Here is a 24,501-nt window from a genome sequence, read left to right as displayed (position 1 = left end):
ACGGTCTAAAGAGACCTGCAACTTTCACTACATATAGAAGCCAGTGCAGAGAAGACCGGGAATGACTCTTTTTGGGCCTCATGTCAGCATGTGTGTGTGTTATGAGGGAAGAAAATGTGTTTCCAGTTAAATCCAGGGGGAAAAAACCAACACACACCCACATGTAAGCACTTCAAACGTGTGTGAGATCTCTCCTGCTGTAAAAAGCTGCAAAGCTTTGCTCCCATCTGGCCGTATACACACACACACACACACACACACACATAGACATAACCTAAACATCTAAAGCTTCAAGCCTACTAACACACCCACACACACAAATATATCCCACCATATACTTTGGAAACACATGTGACAAATAAATAAGATAAACAAGACCAGATAAACAGCACTTGAGTCGATAAAGTTTACTGAAACATACTGGAACATATTCATCTATATTTTAGTTGAAGTTGTTCACTGTTTCGGTGTGATTGGAAAAGCCTCAGTGTTGAAAGCTGAGTCATTCTGTTCTCAAGCCCTTTTGAATATTGATTGAGGGTAGAACTACTGAATGCAAATCCACCTCTGACAAAAAGAAACCAGACCTGCTGTGAATGTGTATGAGAGAGAGAGCTTAGAAAGAGGTTGTATCTAGACAAATATGAACATGGAATCTAAGTATGAATTCAATAAGAAAATTGGTACAATATTTGGTGTTGTATTCCTATATGTTTTCTTCATTATTTTAGACACTCGTAATATGCTTTATATAGACTACTTGCTGAGGGTGAATGTTTAGCAACTCTTTTTGTACGTTACATCACTCCACCAGTAGGTGGCAACAAAGTGAGTCACTGAATCATTAAATCAAGCAGAAATGAATTATGTCTTTATGAGTGACTCAATGAATACGAAATTGCATCCACTCTTGAGTAGGTACTTATTCTGAATAAGTAATTACTTCAATGTTCTATCTATAGTATGAGTGTGTGTAGTATAAATGTAATTACATCCGCCATATTGTCATTGTGACCTGCCAGTTTCAGTTATGTCGCTTCACTGCCATCCAAAATTCCTCTCCCGTGCCCTCATGTAGGGTTGCCAACCGTTCCGTATAATACGGAATCGTCCCGTATTTGACACATAAAAGTCTTGTTCCGTATTGAACTGATACAGAACGCACTTTGTTCCGTATTTTTGAGAATCAATTCAGTGCAAATCCATGACAGACACATAGCTTCTAAAATATAAGAGAAAAAAAACCCAGACGGTGCGGTAGATACTAATTTCTCCCTCTGTTTGTCTATGATCAGCGTAGCGTTTTTAACATCTTGGAACATCATCAGAGAATGCCCTTTTAATTGGTCGTTTCAGTCATTGTGAAGGTGATGATACACAGGGCAACTTTTTGAGCAATGTTGCTGGGCAATCTTGCCAATCGATTGTTGCTTGGGCACTTTCCCATTGAAAATGGGCAATAAATATATATCTGGATAATTTAGATCGGTCGTGGGCCCTGTGTCTCATCTGGTTGCCCGTTGATGGCAACATTGCCCAGCAACATTGCCCAAAAAGTTGCCCTGTGTATCATCACCTTGAGTCACGTGACAACAGTGGGAAATGTAAAAATGACTACCTCCGAGCAGCCGGCGAAAAAGAAAAGAGCACAAAAATATAGAATTGAATGGGAAAATGACTACCCATGGCTGGAATGCGTGAGGGAATACTGTTGTGTTTATTTTTCTTCAAATGCAGTCTAAGCCGATGAGTTTTAAATGTTATATGTTGTATTTGTTTAAGTTAAAAATAAAACGTATTATAAAGTAAACAAATCCATGGTTCATTGCTGGCAAAATGATCATGATAGCCTTTATATTTCACATCTATGTGGTTCAGTCTTGTATATTAATTAGGCCTACTTTGCTATTCTGTAACTATATAGGCCTAATAAGTTGTATAAGTTGTATTATAATATGCTACAATGTACTTACTCTTACTCTTTTATGAGTACTGTTAATTAAGACATGCTTCCTTTGTCACAAACTGTTTTTCGCCTACTTTTTAGTAGGATAGGATGTGATTCTAGATGCAGCCAGCGACTCAAACGATTTAAAAAACAAAAAAGCTGATTAATTTAGGAACGAATCAAGTGATTCTCTTTGAATGATTCAATGAATCATTCACTAAACAGATTTGTTCAAAAATGTTTTAAACTGTTGAACATGGATTAGCGACGTCTTCTTATTCTTATGTCTATGTGTATGGTGTGTATATTTTGTGTCATTTTTTTAAAGTATCAGGTTCTGTTGAAATGCTTGCAATTTTTTCCCTATCAGGGACAATAAAGTATATTTCATTCATTCAGGATTGTTTAAAATGACAGCTAAAACAATTTTTTCTTTATAACTTCAATTATTTTTAAGGCATTTTAAAGGTATAGCGGAGGATTTTCTTTTTCCGGGTGGATCATCAAGACTATTGGTCCTCCTAAGTGTCAATCATTCTGGTGATATGTTTACGTAAGGCCGTCGTACGTGCTCGTGCACACGATTCACACGATGGCGTGCGCTCAAAACACAGGTTGGGCTTCCCACTGATGCCTCAGTCGCGAAGTTTCTACTTGACAGGTAAAGTTTGGCATGCTATTTGGAGAAATCCATTTAAAATCACTGCTAGTAAAAGTTAATGTAAGCTATGATTAGCTCGTGCATACGTTTAATAGGCGTTCCCTCTCGGGAGCAGGTAGAGTGTTGCGAATGTGCATTTTTTCAAAAAGTGGAGAGGGCGGTTCTTTTCTAAAATTCGGGAAAATCCTCTATACCTTTAAATATTAAATTGTCACACTACAGGACTATTTAAGTGAAACGTAAAAAAACTAAAATGAGTAAAAAAAAAACAACCAAAAAAAAAAACGATTTCTGCCAGGCAAACACATAGGCAAGAGTTATGATTTATAGCAGAGCCAAAAACCTCCCATTAAATGAATAAAGCTTTTGGAAAAGTTGTGCTATAATTGTCACCAGTCATTGAGAACAAAGAAAGTGTGTAAGTCTGTGCGTAACATGAAGATTGCTGACTCAGGAACTATATGAATCGATAAATGAGATCTCCTCTCACATGACTATGTGTGTCTTTAATTGTGTGTATGTCAGCACAATCCTCTGAACGAGTCTCTGGGAGTGTGAAAGTGTGTGTGTGTGAACTAGGACATAAACCTCAGTGAGTATATGAGTCAGTAGAGCAGCAGAAATTATCCCTCACACACATCACAAGACAGAGAAAGCTTACAGCAATCGAGTCTATTCCTCCTCCATCCAGCCTTTTACACACTCTGACCACAGACCACATCACTGCTCTCACCATATACAGCCATCTCATACCATCATCTTCACACGCTGTGTATGTTTGTGTGTGTTTAATAAAGGGCTCTCCTGGGAATGATGATCTATTGAAGAGGAAACATTATCTAGGAGTGGTCTTAAAGGTTCACCCAAAAATGAAAACGATGTCATCATTTCACCGTCATGCTATTCTACAATTCTGTGGCACTCAAAGGCACTCTTTTCCTTATTAACAGTTACGGATGCTGTCAATGTCCAAACATTACCAAAAACACTTTAATGGTAGTGGAGTGGTAGCCTGGAAATCCAGACCTAAATCTGATTGATTAATGGTCTGGCATCGACTAATGAAAATCGGCCAGCTCGAGGGGCGGCACCAAACATGCATTTGAAAATCTCACTGCACGCAATTGGATAACACTACGACCAATCACAACAATAAACCCCATACGCTGGTAGATTAGACTCTTGCTGTATCCGGTCTGCAAAACAGCAAAAACACCCTTCTTGCAAAGGAACGATTCGGGATAAAATCTTTTAGATAAAAAGCCAAGTCTAACTCGTTCATTGTAGCGGCCAAAGCCGTTTCAAACAACTGGTGTTCATCCATAGCCATCTTGCAATGTTTACTAATGACTTCGACGTCACAGCGCTGTCGTCATCTGTTTGGCTCGCCTCTGGCCCGCCTATATCAGATAACCCGATGTGATTGGTGCAGCTCGGATACAAGGGCATATTTAATGAGCATCATTACTCGACGCCAGAGTAAACTTGCTGAGCAAATTCAACTTGTGCTCTCGCGAGAACTCTGGATTTCCAGGGTAGTGGAGTGGGAGATTTTCCATAAATAATCAGTGAATTTAATCTGTTACTCATATAATCCTACGTGGAATGACCTACTTTTATGGTGTTTTTTGTTTGTTTTTGGACCCTGATTGAAGTGAGGGTGAGTAATCAATTAATCAATGACAATTACAATTTTTGGATGAACTATTCCTGAAACATTCTCTCTATTTGTATCACTCATTCTCAGAGTCATCCAGCTGTTTTCCCATGCTATGTGTTTGTTGGAGGAATGCTTTCATGAAGCACCGTTGGCTATTTCTGTATGAGAGAACATCTTTAGTCGGTCAAGCATTCTTGGGATTCTGGAGAAACTAGACCAATTTGGAGTTTGTTGATAAAAGAACTAGTGAAGGAGCATTCTGGGCCACACACACATCTGCAGTTTATTAAACTGAAATGGATCTGTGAATGGACTTAAGGTGTTCCTGGATATGATGGACCCCCCACGATAAACACACACGCACACTAAACTCTGCTTTGACAAATGTTTTTATTCCACCAGAGACACTCTATTGCTCCATTCAAACACCTACTGAGCCGCCTACCTATACAGTCTGTTTATATATATATATATATATATATATATATATATATTTCTTCAAATCTTGCACCTTGGAACCTATTTCAAGGTTTGCGTTCTCGAGCCACCATTAAGGGTTTTCTGTTGGAACGGTGTTGTGTAAGTGGCGCCTAAATTAATAAATAATGATCTTTGCAACGGAAGTAAATCGATCAAAACTAACTTTAGCTGGACAATAACTTTATTCTAGAGCTGTTGTAAAGCCAAAACAATCTCTGTTACTTTAATTTCCTATTATCACTGTAAAGCTGTTTTGAAACAGTCCATATTGTAAAAAGCACTATAAATGAAGGTGACTTGACTGTTTCAAAAGTAGAAATGTAATGCTGCCTCATTTTGACAATATACCTGGTAGAAATGTCAATTATAAATACTTGTATTTAATCAATTACTGCAAAGAAAAGATAATATATATGAAGAGTTCAGATGCAAAAGCCTCTAAGTGCCATCTGAAAGGACCAGCACCACATCCTCTTCTACCACTATTTGAAGAATTCATCTTCCAGAATACGTTTTAATAAGTTTTGGGAGTTTATTTTTAGTCCATCTCCCACCCTGAAGTCCATTGTGCAGAGGTAGACTAAAAATGAACTCCCAAAACTTACAGTCAGATTCTGGAAGATGAATTCTTCAAATAGAAGAGGATGTGGTGCTGGTCCTTTAAGAGTCACTCTCAATCTGTCTGTCTACAAAGTCTATAAAAAAACAGTCTTCATGTATTTTACTACACTTCAGCTTGTGATTCTTATTAAGAGGGGGTTCATTTTTAGGATTCTTTACCTAACCCAAGTCTCTGAGATCCGGACACCTTGCACTTCTGGAGACTCCAGGTAGGTTGGAGTTCTGGAAAATGGTGGCGCTGGAGACTAAAGGGTTCCTGATGGTTTCACACTTAATTCTTCACCTTAATTCTTCATTCTTTTGCAGTTAACATGTGTCTTTTCTTCTCCACCTGTTTTTGTCTGACCCTGCTGACCTAATGAGTATTTCACTGTCCCGTGGTCATGCCTTAACTGCAATTTCTAGTATTGCATTAGTATTGCATTCTTCTCATGGGCATTTAATAATTTTTGACTTTTCAGTCTGAGTTAAATCTCATTTTTGGCTTATTTTATCTGTAAAAGAAAACGTGCCTAATAATTCTGCACACATGAAAATAAGGCATTTTTTATTTCCAGCCTTCATGAACAATTATATATCACTTATAAATGATTAAATACAAAATTAATTGTAGTTATTACGATTAATGTGGTTTGGAATTGGTAAAATGTGCCTGGAAAAAAAATATGATCAGAAAATCACCGTGCCTAATAATCCGGCACGCACTGTATATATATATATATATATATCTATATATATGAAGAGTTCAGATTCAAAAGCCTCTAAGTGCCATCTGAAATTTTCTTCTAGAATGATCATTTTTATCAAGCTCGTATATTTAAGTTCAGCAATTCCCATTAAATGGCAATGAAAATAACCTATTAATTGTCATTTAAGTGAAATTACTGAACTTAAATATATAAGCTTGATAAAAATGATCATTCTAGAAGAAAATTTCAGATGGCACTTAGAGGCTTTTGCATCTGAACTCTTCATATATATATTAGCTAGATGAAAAACTTGAATGGAAATTCGAAATGTTGCCTTTGGCAAATAACTGTAATGAATAAGTTTAAACTGAAGTACTAAAATGACTAAAACTGAAATAAAAATAAATTAAAGCTAAATAAAAATATTCAAAATACTAATAAAACTGACAGAAGCATATAACAAAATTACTAAAAATGTAAAAATAAATCAAATAAATTAAAACCGAAAATATAAAAATCAAAGTTAATTCAGTAAATACTATAATCATGTATAAGTAATTAACACTGTAATGTACATTTAGAAAAATGTCCATTCATTTTTAAAATGTTAAAGATTGCATTGTGAATTTTCTACAACAGCCCATATTTAAACCTAAAAAATCTCTTATGACTTCATATAACCGATGTGGTAGCAATAAGTTGTTCTTTCTATTTCTAGACTTATGAGCTTCTATTTCAGTAAGAAGAACGCTGTCTTAGAAACGATGAAACAAAGATAATATGTGCACTTAACCTCCTTCAAAAAAGTACATTTCTCACACGCACAGTGATGAGTACATTATTGTGTGTCACTGTCATTGTAGAAGTGGGCAGTTTCCACATATCTGTTTCTCTCCCACTCATTTATATTTAAACAAGTGTAAATCAATCACTTTGACCTGCCAATACATGCATAAATGCCCATCTCAACAGTTTCTCAAAGCTGTGATTGGTATGTTCAGGTCAGGTGTGAGAACTGAGCCCTGATTGGCTCAGTCTCTGATTGGCTGTGTTGTGCAGGCACTGCAGACACAATGAACTTCATGACCCATCACATAGTCTAACCAATACACAGAATATCAAACAGTAAGAGAGGAAATGAGCGGGCCAGCTGTCCTTGACTACCCTTGATATCACTTTCTCAAACAGGAAGAAACGACATCCTTTCACACACAATTAAAGTCAATGTGAATTGTAGTTTGCAGACCTTTTTTTTTTTTTTATCAGGAATAATTGCATCAATAAAAGTGGAAGCTACATACAGTAGCAGAATGGAACCAGGCCATGAGTTTGCTAAAACACTACCTACTGTAAATAGTTTTTACACTCTTCATAGACTAGTTACATGTACACTAACGTTCAAAAGTTTGGGGTCAGTAATTAATACTTTTATTCAGAAAAGAATCATTAAATTCATGAAAAGTGACAGTAAAGACATTTATAATGTTGCAAAAGATTTCTATTCATCTTGAAAAATGTATCACGGTTAAATGTATCCAGCACAACTGTTTTTTCCCCCACATTGATAATAATAAGAAATGTTTCTTGAGCACAAACCAGCATATTCAAATGATTTCTGAAGGATCATGTGACACTGAAGACTGGAGTAATGATGCTGAAAATTCAGCTTTGTATCACAGGAATACATTTATAATAATAATAATAATGAATAATGAATTTAATTCTATTAATAATAATATCACAATATTACTGTTTTACTGTATTTTTATATTTATCAAATAAATGCATTTGGTGATCAAAGAGATTTTCTTCCATTATTATTATTTTTAAAGGGTATGACGCAAACAAATTGGTGCAGAAACTATTTTCACTTAGAAAAGGCTAGTAAATTTCACAATTAATTACAAAGATTTAATTACTAATTAAACGTGACATTTATTTAGTAAAACTGTTTTTTTGTTGTTGTAAAACTACAATAATCTTTTTATTTACAACTTCAAAATTATTTTTACAGTGTGGCAGAAGCATTTATTTTCTTTGGAATGACCTGCACATTAATAAAATAAATAGATCAAATCTTGATTTCATGTTGAACATGTATTGTACAACACAGTCGGCTAAGCTTTATATCGATACAGGACTAGGAGTGAAACAGAGGAAAAAGAAGGCTAGGTAAATCTGATATGCAAATTAGCCTTGGGTCTCATTCCAAAATGTTTAAACACACATCTCTCTTCAATCCCTTTCCCTGTTTACTTTTCAAATACTAATGTATCAGCATTTCAGCCTCCTCTTGACACCCTGATGTCCCCATTAGTCACATGTATCGCCATAGTAACAGAACGTGGCTGCAGGTGCATTCATCTCTCAATTCCTGACTGGCACTAAATCAAATCTCATCTCAGTACACCTGTCTTATTCCTGGGAAGCTGCATAAATCAGCTCTGGAATTCATCAGAGCCAAGACATCCTATCCATTTGAGAACAACTGCTTTAGACTATATATACAAGATACTTACAATAGATTAATGTATAAAGAACAAGTAATATTAAAGATATCCTTTGGTTATGTTTTGAAAAATACCCTGTAGTGTGCAGTATATACTATATTGTGCACAGTATGCAAGTTTCTGTGTGAAATCCCCTGATGGTCTACTATATTTGCCAAATGTGCAGTATAGAATGGAACACACTGTGCTGGGTAATGTATCCCACAATGCAACATGCTCATCTCAGTGTGATAACAAATATAAACTGTGATTTTGAACATATATTTCTTATTATATATTCTCATTCATACAATATGAGGTCATTTGACAACAATATAGCCGTTTAAAATGTTTAGCAATGCATATTCTTCCACATTCTATGTTTAAAAGAAATACAGTATACTACAGTTTTCCGAACACAGTCTATGTGTAATCTTTAATCACACAGACACGTCATTCACATATGATTCAGTTTAAGCTTAATCAGAGTAGTGTGTTTGCATGAAACATTAAAACAGCCTAATGATGTGCTGAATCAGGTCATAGGTCACTCACAGAGGATGACGTGGGAGTTTCTGACTGTAATTGGGAAAATGTTCTGGACTCTGCTGGTTTTCATCTCTGAATATGATAACTCATGGCAGAGTTCAGCCAAAGCCTTCATCATTTTAACAGGATGTTCATTAAGAATCTCTTCATCTCTGTCCATCTGAGACACATTCGACTGATGAATCAAATGTAAATACAGTTTGATGATGAATTGTGTATCACAGTTTCACAAAAATATTCAGAACTGTTTAACATTAAAAACATAATCAGAAATATTTCTTGAGCAGCAAATCAGCATATTAGACTGATTTCTGAAGGATCATGTGACACTGAAGACTGGAGTGATTATGCTGAAAATTCAGCTTTCCATCACAGGAATAAATTACATTTTAAAATACATTAAAATAGAAAACAGTTATTTTAAATTGTATAATAACATTTTACACTATTGATGGTTTTACTGTATGTTTGATCAAATAAATGCAGCCTTGGTGATGAGCATAAGAGACTTTTTCAAAAATATAAAAAAAAATCTCACACACACTTTCATTTTTTAAATTAGAATCCACATTCTTTATGATCAAAATAAACTGTGTACCAATGAAACAAACCAACTTCTCATAAATGATGTCATTTAGAGGTATTCATAGAGCTATATTTCTGAAAGCCATTAGTGATAATGAAATATATATCGGGCAAATGCAATTTAATTAATGTGAAAATAATTTAAGAAAGTGCCATTTTCTTTTCGGCTCAACTGGTGTTGATTGACAGAGATTTTATTTTATCCACATCACCATTGTCCCAAAGAGACTTCATAATCATATCGCATAAAACAATATACAAGCCACCTCATACTCACATTTCTGTGTTCAATCTAGCAAATCTAGGGATTCCCTCATCTCATTGTGTGTGTGTGACCTGGCCTTGAGGGTAATACACACTAATCACATGCATTTCACTGTAATCCCGCCAGATTACACACATGCACACACACAGCAGGGAAATCCCATGATTAGAGAACTGCTGGATTGAGCCCAAATTAATCTGTCAGTTCACTTAATCAGTAATGCATGAGAGGAGGCTATTTCAATTAATCAATATTTATGCTCTATTATATGACTAATAAAATTTGAATATAAATGAAAAATTATAAGCACATTTGAGAATTAAACTCCCTCTATGTTGCCTATATATATCTGACATTTTGTGTTTATCTCCAAGGGATTATGTTCAGTAGAATGGCAAATAATATTCACACACTGACAGGACATCTAAAAAAAATGTCTTACCCTTATGAAAAAATTTAAATCACAAAATAGGTCTCAGATAGCTATGAGCTTCAATGGGGTGCAATTAGAGACTTGCTTAAATTTTTTTAAAACAACAACAACTCATGTCACCTATTTATAATACCTTATCAACTGCATAGCAATGTCCTGAAAACCATTCAAAACACCATAGCAACTGCATAGCATCTGTCCTGGCAACCAGCCAAAACACCTTATCAACTGCATAGCACCCCCCTGAAAACCAATCAAAAATCTGTAGTAACTGCATAGTAACCCCCTAGCAACCAATCAGAACAATTTAGCAACTGCATAACAATGCCCTGGCAACCACCTACAGCATTAGAGATCCAAAAACATCTTGATAAGTCTTAATCTGTGCTCAAAAGAAACTAAGTTGGCAACCAAATTCAAAAGATCTCAAAATAAACTTTTTTATTTTCTTCCAAGACCAAATGATCCACATTCATTTTATAACTCTACACCCTTGAGAGTTAACTTGAGCCTATTTTATTCCTCTTGAAGTATTATAGACATTTTAAGATGATACTTTTAGATGAAACATAACTGAGAAATGCTGTACATCTATTGAGAATGCGCAATAAAAACCTGTTTGACTTGCACATTCATTTCATCACCTTTTTTCGGTTATAACCATTTCCAGCATCTGTCTCACTTATTTGCATTTTTGGATCAAAACAAACGGTTTAACGTTTCTTGCAGTTGCATGCTCCCACACGTTCCCAAGCAGAATCTGCAGCCTAAATATCTGAAATTATAAGGCACTCAATCATATGATCAGCCCGTCAGCAGCAACGCCACACACATAAATGCACTCTGATCAGCATGATAACACGAAGTGAAGCCAAAGAATGTGCAGAGATTAACAGACATTATGTTCTGGGAAAATACCATTGTGGATAAATACAGCTGTGGCGTATCAGTGTGTGTGTTTGGTTGCGTCAGATGTGATGTTTAGAGAATTCCAGTTTGGAATGAGACAAGGCCGAACAGCTCCAGAAGGCTCTTAAATTTTCCCTCTCTGATATCACAATGAGAAGGGAAGGATCCCAGAGCAGCACAACCCATTTACCTGCTCCACAGCTGGGAAACAAACTGATGGATTGTGGACCGAAGGGAGAAACACAGACTGAGAAGAATGGATGTGTGGCAGCCAGACCTGTGCCTTCTACAGAGTTTGAAGTGGAAGAGTCCACTCATCTGCAGCTGGAGGGGTGGCACGTTGCCATCAAACAGGAGAAAATGGTATTTCCCTCAAATTCAGGCCATGTCGGTTAAAAAGACGGAGGAAAACAGCAGGAAAGACTGCTGAATCTGGTCACACTGACACACACATTCAGACTCAATCTAAGAAAAAGGAAATTCCTCCCATGGTTCTCAGCACAACATCCCTTACAAAAAGTAGCCTAGTGGCATCTATTAGCTTTGCTATTGCTAACTAAAATTAGTTAACTGAAAAAAAAGCTGAAATTAAATATATTAGATAAAAAAAAAAACTTAAAATTAGAAAACTGAAATAAGGTTAAACGGATAGTTCACCCAAATATGAAAATTCTGCCAGCATTTACTGCACCCTCAAATCCTGTTTCATCAATTGTTTGGTTTTCGACATTCTTCAAAATATCTTATTTTTTGTTTAGCAGAAGAAAGAAACTCATACAGAGTAAATGAGACAGAGTTTTAATTTTTGGGTGAACTATCCCTTTAAGTCGAAATACTAAAATTACAAAAACAAAAACTGCAAATAAAAATAAATTAAAGCTAAAAAGAAATATTTAAAAATGACAAAAACGCATAACAAAATGACTAAAGCCTAAACTGAAATTAAAATAAAAACTGAAAAATATAAAAATAAAAGCTAATTCAAAAATTGAATGAATACTATAATAGTAAATAAATAACAGTACTATGGATACACTGAATACCATGGTAGTGAATGAGTACCATATTCATATAACATGGAATTTACATGGTACTTCCAATAATATGACAGTTATGGTATAAAATGGGAATATTATTGAACTTTTTTTTAACCATGGAAGCGACATTTATGTACCATGACATTTGTATGGTAATTCAAGGAACCTCAAAAAATACAAGACCAAAATACAAAAGGAAGTACCATGTCCATAATTCCAATGGTTGTACCATGGCATTTTTAAATCTCAAAGTAATATAAATATTCCAGCACTATGGTAAATATCAATGGTATTGACATCTGATACTATCACTTAACCATGTATTTGTTTTTTCTTTGTATTTTTTTGCAGTAAGCAACCACCCATCCAGCAATGTGATGGCAACCACTTTTAACACCCTAGCATCATGGTGGCTAGTTTTGCACAATCAAATGTAAATATAAACTATTAGTTTGTTAGTGACGTTCTATAACCTGTCCCTTTTATTATCAATATATACTGTAAATCAAAATATCTGGGTCAGTAAAAGTGAGGACATTTACTCTGTCAGTTGTCTATAAATCAGAGCAGAATGTAAACCATTTACTACATGCTGAGCACTAAACTAACCTCGGGAGTCTTCTGTCTTTCTCACATTCACTCGTTCTCTCACACACCCTCTGAGAGACACACAATTAGCAGCTTAAATGGAACAAAAGCAGCTCTATGGATGTGTATTACGATGCAGGAGAGAAAGGATAATGCCTTCACAGAGCCTGACGGACTGTGCTGGGGTTTAAAAAGGAGAGAGAGAGAGAGAGAGAGAGAGAGAGAGAGAGAGAGAGAGAGAGAGAGAGAGAGAGAGAGAGAGAGAGAGAGAGAGAGAGGGGATGGAGATATACTTGTTTTTCTGGCTTGTAGAATGAAAGGAAAAGGGGAGAGGAGGGTGAAGGGGTCTCCCAAGGAAATACCTGCTGGATCAAACACTGCTGCCTGCAAGGAAAGTGCATGGGTGTAGAGATGTGGAAAGAATGCATTAGGAAGCCCCTCCTCGTCTCCTGAATGTGCCTTAATGTTCATCATATTTACTAGCTGTGCTAAAGCCATTATCGTCACAATGCATGTGTGTGTGTTTGATTTTATAGACAATAACACCATGAATTACACTGCAGACACAGAGAACACCCTCTGGCCAAACTCAAAGGTCATTTTGGGTGGTCTCTGTGAGGTTACCTCATAGGTTATACAGGGCTGTTGTTTCTTTTTGTAATCTTGAGATTCAAGTGGTCAAATGATCGATGAAGAGGGTTAGAAGTCACTTGGCTTTTCATCTGCATGTACAGCTCTTATTGAAGAATGTATACTTTTGAAGTATAGTTTACCTAAATATGAAGTATTTAAATATTAAATCAGAATAGATAGATAGATAGAGGCTTTGTTTCTGTAGGCTCTGTTACTATAGCAGAAGCCTGTCATACATCGACCCTGGAACAGACAAACACTTTTGCTATCATTTATTCAGGTATGTCACAGCGAGATGGAAAACTTTGAGATTTGTCTGCTTCAGTCTGGTCTGTCCTGTTCACACAGTAGGAAGGTAGAAGAGAGACACAACCTGAATACTGATCTCTCTCGCTCACACACTCACATACAGATAGATGGAACCGTAGACTCCTGTGGAGAGCTGTTTTCATGACCGTGAGACAGTGGGTGACTCAAACCCATAGAAACCATCATAGCAACACTAATGCGCTTTATGGCGCACACAATGTCCTGAGTAATGAATTTAAACAGGATGACAAAACCTCTAGAGTTTTACATTTTGTGAACAAAATGTGAGTAGTGCTTGGCCATGCAAAACTCACTAGGGTTTTGTGGATAGTTGCTAGGGTGTTGCTATGTAGTTATTAAGGAGTTGTGGGTCAGATGAGCCCTTCCCTAAATTTTTAGGATATTCTGGTCTCTAGATATGGTTAATTCTCCCTTTCACCCATTTTACTGTCTGCAAGGTGAAATTCTCCGTCAGATTTAAGGTATCATTCATGTCTGTACAAACAAACGGTGCGAGACGAGTAACACGCGAAAGTATTTAGAGTTAGGGGTTTATTCAAATCACTATTCTCAGTATGAGCTAGAGTTTAATGATTCAAGTGATTAAATATTTTATATAAATAAATTAAATAAATACATTTTATAAAATAATAAAACATTTTATTTAGAATACCAATTAATATTTCTTATATATATATATATTATATAAAATACATGCCATTTAAAAAAAAAAATATTTAAAAAAAGTTGCCATTCATGTTTGTAATAGTGTGAGACAATTTACATGTGAAAAGTGTTCAAGTATGAGCTAATATTGATACAGTTAAATATTTTGCATAAAAATATAAATAAATAATTTTATAAAAAATAGTAGATTTTATTTATATTGATTAATTTATATATATATATATATATATATATATATATATATATATATATGCATTTTTATGTTTTAAAAATACATAAACATTAATAATATATATATATATTATTAATGTTCTTATATGTATATATAAATATATATTGAAAGTGACCAAGCACACACACACTAACATACACACAGGCACACTAGCCTGCTGTTCATACCTGATAGACGGCACGGACCAGGATGTCAGGAGCTCTGAGATGCGTATGCCTTAATCTTCTGAGGGCGGCTGAGGTCACATCCCATAATGCACTGTGCCTCACACACACACTCTCTCCCAGACTCATGAGCATCGCCTCCATGATGACAAACACACAGGTACACAGGTGTGTGGTCAAATAATCCCTTCTCAGCACAGGTGTGTGTGGGAGAACAGGTCCCCAGGTAATGTTGGTCTCTCTTTTGTGTTCTCCTCTTTCATTTTCTCATCTCTTCTTCCTTTAATCCTTAAAAATGCCCCATGGGAGACTGAGATTGTGACTTCTGTGTGACTCAAATCTCGTCTTGGAAATGAATTCGGTCTCACTGGTCTCTCTCTCTCCACTGCAGGACAAATTCCCAGAATAACAGCTCTTGGTTCGCCCCAACACAAACATTCCCACATAGAAAGCACCATTGGTCCCTCTCTCCTTTTCTCAGTCGTTCTCTCTCCCTCTCCCCTACTTGTTTGTTTGTTTTAAAGCAACAGTCCCAGAGCAGGGCATTGAGGGGTTTTAAGCTCGCACAATGCTCTGAGACGCCCATCTAGGGCAGAGTGAAGGACAGTTGTCCCTCCCTGCAAGACAGATCCTGCTCGGGTTCATCGACCCCGGGCCACTGAAGAGATACCCGATATGTGTGTCTCAGCTTTCCCAGTGTGGTAGAGCAGCAGACAGAACAACTCATGGGAGTTGAAAACTCGTTTTTCCATAAATGGTTAGGATGACGTCCAGATTCCAAAGTTTTGGAGTGGGACATGTCATTTGTGCCAAAGTTCTCAAGGCACCATGTGCCCTATCCAGATCCAGTCACTAAACTACAGACTAACCGACAAACATTTACCTTCCATACCCCTCCCACAACCCCAAAATAGTTCAAAAACTGTCCTGAACAATTCATACACTTTTTGACAGTGCTAGTTAGCAGAGCAGGCGCAAGTAGAGCACTGAAGAGGGGCGTCTAAAGTAATGAAAGAGGACGATGACGTAACGCGAAGTAGAGCTGCATTCTTTGTATAGCAGGAAGTCCGTAGGTTCACAAGTTTGCCTGCCCATTCAGTCTTAATAGTTAATGGTAAACAAACATGGCTTGCTGTCCTCGAAGGAGGCTCGAACCCGAGGCTTGGCTCGAGCTCCGAGCTAAACACCACTATAACATGCACAGAGGAAGAATAAGAGGAATAGAGGAAATGGGAAGGAGGAGGGATGCCAGAAGAATTGTCACTAGGATGACACAGTGTTTATATATGCTCGTAATGATGATGATTGACAGGACTGAACCTCCTGAACCTACATTTGGAACTACATTTAATGTGTCAATCAAAATGTGACTTTGCGAAACTGACAGTCCTAAAATGTTGCTTTAGTAGGCCAAAATTAATACTAGAAAGCATATGCACTTGGCAATTGTGATTGTGAAATTGTCTATTCTATTTCATCATTAAAATCCATTTTCTCATTCATCTTGACTAAGGGGACTGGATAGTCCTGGTGAGGGGGCAGGATAGCCCGGGTGAGGGATCAGGATAGTCCAGGTGAGGGGGCAGAATAGTCCTGGTGGGGGGGGCAGAATAGTCCAAGTATGTGGGCAGGATAGTCCAAGTGAGGGCACAGGATAGTCCGGGTGAGGGGGAAGGATAGCCCAACTAAGTGGGCAGGATAGTCCGAGTGAGGGGGAAGGATAGCCCAACTAAGTGGACAGGATAGTCCAAGTGAGTGGGCAGGATAGTCCAAGTGAGTGGACAGGATAGTCCGAGTGAGGGGGCAGGATAGTCCGAGTGAGGGGGCAAGATAGTCCAGGTGAGGGGGCAGGATAGTTCAAGTAAGTGGACAGGATAGTCCAACGAGGGGGCAGAATAGTCCGAGTGAGGGGGCAGGATAGTCCGAGTGAGGGAGCAGGATAGTCCGAGTGAGGGAGCAGGATAGTCCGAGTGAGGGGGCAGGATAGTCCGAGTGAGGGGGCAGGATAGTCCGGGTGAGGGGGCAGGATAGTCCGGGTGAGGGGGCAGGATAGTCCGGGTGAGGGGGCAGGATAGTCCGAGTGAGGGGGCAGGATAGTCCGAGTGAGGGGGCAGGATAGTCCGGGTGAGGGGGCAGGATAGTCCGGGTGAGGGGGCAGGATATTCCGGGTGAGGGGGCTTCTTTCTCTTGCTTTTCGACTAACTCTTGCACTCCGACTAAACACCAGATACAGTGATTTACATTGCCTCTTATTTGAACACAGCACATTTTTCTTTCTGTAATTGAACAGAAAGCCTTAGTCAATAGCGTAACAACAGCGTAAGCAAACCCTCTGATCTTGATTAAAATCCCCTCCTGTCTTAAAAGAGATTCATGGGATTTTCATATTGATGCTGGGGTGGCATATGATTAAACATGCACACGTCAATATCTATGATGAAGAAAAACAATACCTGACTAGATAAAATTTGGAATAATGTTTAAAATTTAAATGTTTTGTGATCCCTTATAAAGTTTTAACTTGGTAACCATAGTTTCAGCTAAAATACCACACAAAAATAAATGTAACATAACTTGGTATTAGCCATTTTGAAAGAAAATATAGATACCATGGTGATACTCTGCAAGGATTTACAAGGCTACACAAAGACTAACTTAAACATTTCTGTGGTGCAGGGAGAGAAATGCACTTGTTTACAATAGTAAAATCATATGCGTACAGAGAGTGTAATGACACTGTGTGACACCAAACCTCATTCACTTAAAGTCACTGACAGCTGGAGTCTAATGAATGAGCACAGAAGCACATGCACTTCTATTTGTCTGCATTCTGCAGCAGTGGTACTGAGGGGTAAATACAGGCCTATAGAACCAGGACAGCAGGGTAAAGAATTACAATAACTCATTCATGATACTCTCCTGCCACTATGTGGCACAATGCATATTGATTTGTGCACAATAAACCTGATGGGAAGAGTGATAGTACTACTGTAAAGCATAAATGTGAGAGTATTCATGAAGGTGCATGATGGGGAGAGAGAGAGAGAGAGAGAGAGAGAGAGAGAGAGAGAGAGAGAGAGAGAGAGAGAGAGAGAGAGAGAGAGAGAGAAACAGAATTCCTAAGAACCGTCTCAATAGCTCTGACTGAATGTTTAATGACCTGTTACAAAATGCAGATGTTTCTCCTTGAATTCTGTTCAATGTGAAAAAAAAGATCCTTTGAGAAAACACATGAATTTCACATTTAATATGATGAAAATTATTGTGTTGGAGGTTTTTGTGTAAAATTATGTCAAATCTATGTTTCTTCTGGGAAATGCTGCCAAAAAAAAAGCAAATCAAGATTAATGAAAATGAGCAGTGTTTGTCCAAACAAAAGTTACTGCATGACACTAGGGTGTTGCTATGTGGTCACTAGGAGAAGAAGGAGAAGAAATTTGGACTAAAAAACAAACCAAAAAACAACGATTTGTGTGATGTTGTGAAGGTTGCATATGGAAGTAATGTGTTTTTTCTTTGAAGGAAATGAGGACATAAAAAAACAAGTTGTCTAACAATAAATCAGCATCCGTGAAACATGCAGCGTCCTTAGTTTCCTGCTGTGTTCAGAATTCATGTTCCTTAATTCGTGATTCTTTATGAGCCACCAGGTGCTTCTTCCTGAGGGGTGAGAGGTGAGAATGTCATTTAGATGTGTAAACGTGTGTGAGCGGCTATTGTGTGGAGGAAGAGGATCAAATATTTAAAAAGGTGGTAGTTCTCAAACTTGTGTGTGTGTGTGTGTGTGTGTGTGTGTGTGTGTGTGTGTGTGTGCAGTCTATCTTCTGAAACCCAGGGAAATGCTGTGGAATTCAGTGAATTTACACAATGCTCACACTTACTCATGCACACGCACACACACACACACACACACGCACGTACGCACGCAGGCACACACACACACACACACACACACACACACACACACACACACACACACACACACACACACACACACACACACACACACACACACACACACAAAGAACCTCTTCAGTACCATGTGACAGAAGTAAAAAAGAGAAATAGAGTTGTAAAAGGGAGAGAGAGAGGGGGGAGAGAGACTTGCTGTCTCAGTGCACCAAAGCTGTTTGAAGTTTATGTGCACTTGCATATATGTATGTGAGAGTGCACGTGCGCGCGCTGACCTACTTCATTTTGCATATAGGCTAATAAGTGTTTGCTCCTGAATCTTTCTGTGAGCATAAATATTTATGAGGATTATAATATAATAGCGCAAACCCACGAGAGCGCAGAGGAGGCGGCCGCACACACACACGCGCTGAGCCGGTTGAATTAAGCCTGGTGTAACTCCAATCCAAGGCCACCAGCAGAAAGCACATGCATTTCCTCCCTAAATACCCAGGCGCACCATCACACCCCCCCAGAATGACATGAATAGTCTATTGAGAGAGAAAGATGAGTCAAAATGTATGTGTGGTTGTGTATAATGCTCTATGACAGGCCTGTTCCAGTGCATGTGAAATGATCCATTCTCTACTCTTATTTTTAGCACAAAGCTCGGTACTTGTTCATGTCTAAGGAACATTTGGGACATTTTGGGGGGTGATGCATCCTGTTTTGGGGGACGAATATGACCCCAGCTGACCCTGGGACCATGCACTGGTGTTTCTGGGAACAGAACATGAGATTTAATTGAAACCAGTCCAGTAGACGTCAAGTTCACATAGAGGTTGGAGTCATTTAAAAAAGCTTTATTTTCTCTGACATGAAGGAGATTGTGTGTGTGTGTGTGTGTGTGTGTGTGTGTGTGTGTGTGTGTGTGTGTGTGTGTGTGTGTGTTTGACTGAGCTGCATTCCATTCCAACATATATTAGGTGATTCAAAGCATTCAGAACACACTTGAAATCTTCCACTGATATGAGAAAGTGTGTGTGTGTGTGTGTGTGTGTGTAAGGAGGAATTCATTTCTATTCCTCAGACTGCTCTAGGGCAGCTGATATTGCAGCATTCGCATGCTGAAGTCTGTGAGGGGTATATGTGTGCATGGGCATGAGTGTGTGTGTGTGTCTGTTAAGGGATGCTTTTTCCTCTGAAGATCAGTTTGAGCTTGAGGGGATGTCTAAATGGAGAGGAAGACAATAAAAATGATAGCGGCAGCTTGGTGTGTGCATGCCTATGTCTGGATTTCTAGAGGGCACAAGTGAAAAAGCTAGTACATGATGTGCCTGTTTTAAATGATCGATTTATCAACTAGATGTCATTAGTAAAAAATATTTGGATGTTTACTTAGATAGAATCATCAACTCTGCCAGAGGCCATAAATATGAAGACACTGATGCTTTAATGTTGGTAACTCTACTGAGAAAAAAAAAAAGTCACAATTTAATATAAGTAGCATCACATTTTTGCTTGCATATTGTGACATGCATAAAAAAGTATGAAAGTAGAAAAAAACAACCAAAAAAGTAGAAAGACTAGGTTTTATCCATTGGTTGTTGATTGCATGGATGACATTTCATTCATAAAATGAAAAAAACTCACATTTTTAAGAAATGAAACATATGGATTAATAATTAACAATACGATCAGGTGAATTTCCACTTTGTCAACTGTAAACTATTAGCTGGTTTGCTGGTCTTACCTGATTTGAGCTGGTTTCTCAATCTGGCCAAGCTAGTCTTCAGATGAAAATCCCATAAAATCCTTCTAAAAACCAGTCAAAAGTACAGCCTGGCCAGGCTGGGAGACTAGCTAAGACCAGACAATAATCTTTGGCTAGTACAAAATTATTATTAATATCATTTTTTCAGCAGGAAACAAAACTCACAGAGTGAGTTTCTTTCAAATGTGCCATTAAACTTTAACTTGATCAGCAAGATTTCCTTCAAAGAGTTCATGCCATGACAGTATTTGACCAGAGGCAGTTAAAGGTAATTTCAAGTATGAAACATTTCGAAAGTAAACAACACAACACATGAAATGAATGGCAATAGCTTGTAGCATTTGCGTTTGAGAACTTGCACAAAATCTGGTCTAAATCAATAAAGACAATACAACACACACACTTCTACACATTCTTGATTTCAGACATGGCACAAGTGCATTAGCAAAAGTAAATGTGCTACTTCTGAGCATTTTAAAGAACAGCTGACATTACACAAGCTCAAGCACATACTTGCATATTAATCCACATTTTGTCTACATCATGCCTGACCTGCTTCCTAATGGGAGGCAACAGAACGGTTAAATCTAACAAGCCTCAATTAGCACTTTGCTTTAGCCGAGCAGCCGAGAGTTAGCACACTGCCCAGAGACAAACTCTGTGGAGCACACAAAACAAGACCCAATTAAAGACACACACACACACACACACACACACACACACACACACACACACACACACACACACACACACACACACACACACACACACACACACACAGAGGAGTGATTCCACTCAATGCAACAAAGGGTCTCCAAGGAGAACCCCGGCAGCCCACTAAACACGAACAGTTTTCCACAGCCAAACTGCTACTGTTGTTTCGTTAAGAGCACTGGATTGGAAATCTGGCTTCAAAAGCTGCAACTGGTCACACCATATCACAGCAGAAGAACATGCTGAGATAAATTTGTAACTCGACCTCAAAAAGAGGAAATGAGGAGGAGGAGAGGAAGGAAGTGGGAAGCTGAAAGGATAGGAAATAAAACAGAGGAGCATGAAAAGGTAAATGAATGATAGAATTATGTGGGTAAGAGAGTAGGGCAGATGAAGGAGGCGTGAAGAGAGATGAGTGGAAGGTAAGAGGGCAAAATAGAGAAAGCTAGGGCTCATTTCATTGTCTCAGACTAATGAAGCAGAGCATATTTTTCTCTTACAAGCAAACATAAAAAACTTTACTCTTATGGAAAGCCCTCCAGCTACATGATTACTGTGAAGAAACATCACACATTCACAAACACACACACGTATTCAATTCAAATTACGCTATTAAGTTATTAGGAGTCTAATCATTGAGTTTTGAAGGGTGAACCCCACCTAGAATATGGGGTTCAGAACATGTACAGAACATGTACAGGTGATATTTTACCCTGAAACCATAAGAAATAAGTAATATCTGGCTTAAAGAAAATGAGGACTGTTTATAGACCATTACGGTTTTTGCATTGTGACATTATTTTCATAACACTTAAATGCATTTCCCCTTCAATTCCTATTAATGTAATGCAAAAAATCTTATTCACATTACTGTAATGCAAAAATATATTTCATTATATATTATAATTGATCATTTTAATATTTTATATTTTTTTATTTATCATTTTATTTCTTTATATTTACACTATTCACTGTTCAAAGTTTTGGGGTCAGTAAGATTTTCTTTAATGAAATGAATACATTTATAAATAGATCAAAACTGACAGTGAAGACATATGTCTTCAAAGACATAATGTTACAAAAGATTTTTGTTTCAAATAAATGCTGTTCTTTTGAACTTTCTATACATCAAAGTATCCTGAAAAAAATGCATCACAGTTTCCACAAAAATTATAAGCAGCACAACTGATCAGAGATTTCTGTCAAAAATATTTGTAAAAATCTCAAACTTTTGAACTGTAGAGTATATATATATCAATCATTATCACAATTTTTTTTTAATAAAAATTTAATAAACGTATTTATACATAAAAGTAATATTTGTTGCACTGCCTTTAATGTTTGCTGGATCAAATAATACTAATACTACTACTAATAATAGTAATAAATCATTTCATAAGGTTTTCAACCAAGTCTCTGGATCCCTGAAAGTATTTTATATAATTGTATTTCATCAGGTAGTAATGAGAATTTGGGAGAAAATGTGCATTAAAGATCATGAAAATAATTGTAAAATAATAATAATATAATAGCTTTTTTTTCTCGGTTTGATTTTGGAGTAAACGTGGACATGTTTTTGTGAGATTCAAAACAACTTGTTCTCTCTGACAAAGTCTGTCTCACTCTGTGATTATCCTGTGGTGTATGTCTGCTGTCTGTGGGAGCTGTGAGTCAAAATCACTCAAACAGATGAAAATGAGAGATGGCAGAGCACAAAAACAAAAGAAAAGGGGGAGAGAAAAAAACAATGAGGGGAAGGTGGGGAGTTTGAGAAGCCTGGTAATCAGAGAAGGAGAATGAAGCCCTTGTTCCTTTGATTAAATCGCTTTGTCTGCTAATACCAATGGTTATGCCTTATCAACTGCTGCCGTTCCCCCAAAAAACCTGCAATCCTCACAGGAAATCCCTAAATTACAACCGTGTTTCAAAAGAGCCAATCAACACAACCCAGTGAGACAGACACACAACACACCACATCCCTTTATTGAGACCAGCGCTGCCTCTTAAAGGCACTGAACAGCCCGAAGACACGTTCTAATGAAAACACAAGGCATAGACTTCCATCGTGTTTCATTAGTCTAAAAGTGAACAGATTTTGGATGATTGGCAGCTTCATATAATTCAACTCATCAGTCAGGACAGATTTTGGTTGAATGAACCATGCGCTTCTTCGGTGGTCCTCTGATTGACAGCTCATAATTGATGGTTAAACAGGATGGTAGACATCTGCACCCTGGTTATGACCCATATGGACATATGATGGCTTCTTGCAACAGACAGCTGGAGAACTGGGAGAGAAAGTGGGAGAGTTGGCATTCTGCAGATGGATATATATACAGTGGGGGAAATAATTATTTGAAATAATTATTAATAATTATTTTTATGGTAGGTTCAAAATATCAACCAAAAAATCAAGAAAAAAAACACAATTATATTAAGGTTATAAATTGATTTGCATTTCAGTAAGTGAAATAAGTATTTGATCCCCAAGCAAAACAGGCCTTAGTACTTGGTGGAGAAACCTTTGTTGGCAAGCACAGAGGCAAGACGTTTCTTGTAGTTGGTCACCAGGTTTGCACACATCTCAGGAGGGATTTTGGTCCACTCCTCTTTACAGATACTCTCTAAATCCTTAAGGTTTCTTGGCTGTCGCTTGGCAACTCAAAGTTTGAGTTCCCTCCACAGATTTTCTATAGGATTAAGGTCTGGAGACTGGCTAGGCCACTGCAAGACCTTAATGTGCTTCTTCTTGAGTCACTCCTTTGTTGCCTTGGAGGTATGTTTTGGGTCATTGTCATGCTGGAAGACCCATCTTCAGTGTTCTGGCTGAAGGAAAGAGGTTCTCGTACAAGATTTTACGGTACATACCCCTGTCCATCAGCCCCTCAATACAGTGAAGTCGTCCTGTACCCTTAGCAGAGAAACAGCCCCAGAGCATAATGTTTCCACCTCCGTGCTTGACTGCAGGGATGGTGTTCTTGGGGTCATAGTCAGCATTTCTCTTCCTCCAAACATGACGAGTTGAGTTGATGGCATAGAGCTCAATTTTGGTCTCATCTGACCACAGCACTTCCTCCCAAGCCTTCTCTGAATCATTAGATGTTCATTGGCAAACTTCAGACGGGCTTCTATATGCACCTTCTTGAGCAGCGGGACCTCGCGGGAGCTGCAGGATTTCAATCC

The 24,501-nt window shown here is 37.7% G+C and overlaps 1 protein-coding gene across 11 annotated transcripts in view; it reads right to left on the bottom strand.

The window, feature by feature from the left end:
• The window catches only part of frmd4a (FERM domain containing 4A), a 173,201-nt gene that overhangs the window by 63,248 nt on the left and 85,452 nt on the right, over positions 1 to 24,501 (bottom strand). For 2 of the 11 annotated variants that reach the window (XM_079874794.1, XM_079874792.1), the window contains exon 1: positions 14,943 to 15,357. The exons of 7 other annotated variants lie outside the window; for them this stretch is intronic. In XM_079874794.1, the coding sequence (XP_079730920.1) occupies positions 14,943 to 15,083 (141 nt within the window). In that variant the 5' untranslated portion in view covers positions 15,084 to 15,357. Of the gene's footprint in view, positions 1 to 14,942; positions 15,358 to 24,501 lie in introns of those variants that run through there. 2 more of the 11 variants (XM_079874793.1, XM_079874785.1) reach the window with 1 other exon arrangement.

The sequence above is a fragment of the Squalius cephalus genome (genome assembly GCF_949319135.1).
Source record: "Squalius cephalus genome assembly, chromosome: 6".
NCBI lineage: Eukaryota > Metazoa > Chordata > Actinopteri > Cypriniformes > Leuciscidae > Squalius > Squalius cephalus.
Note: the sequence above shows the minus strand (reverse complement) of the source record. Positions and strands in the feature narration are given on the sequence as shown.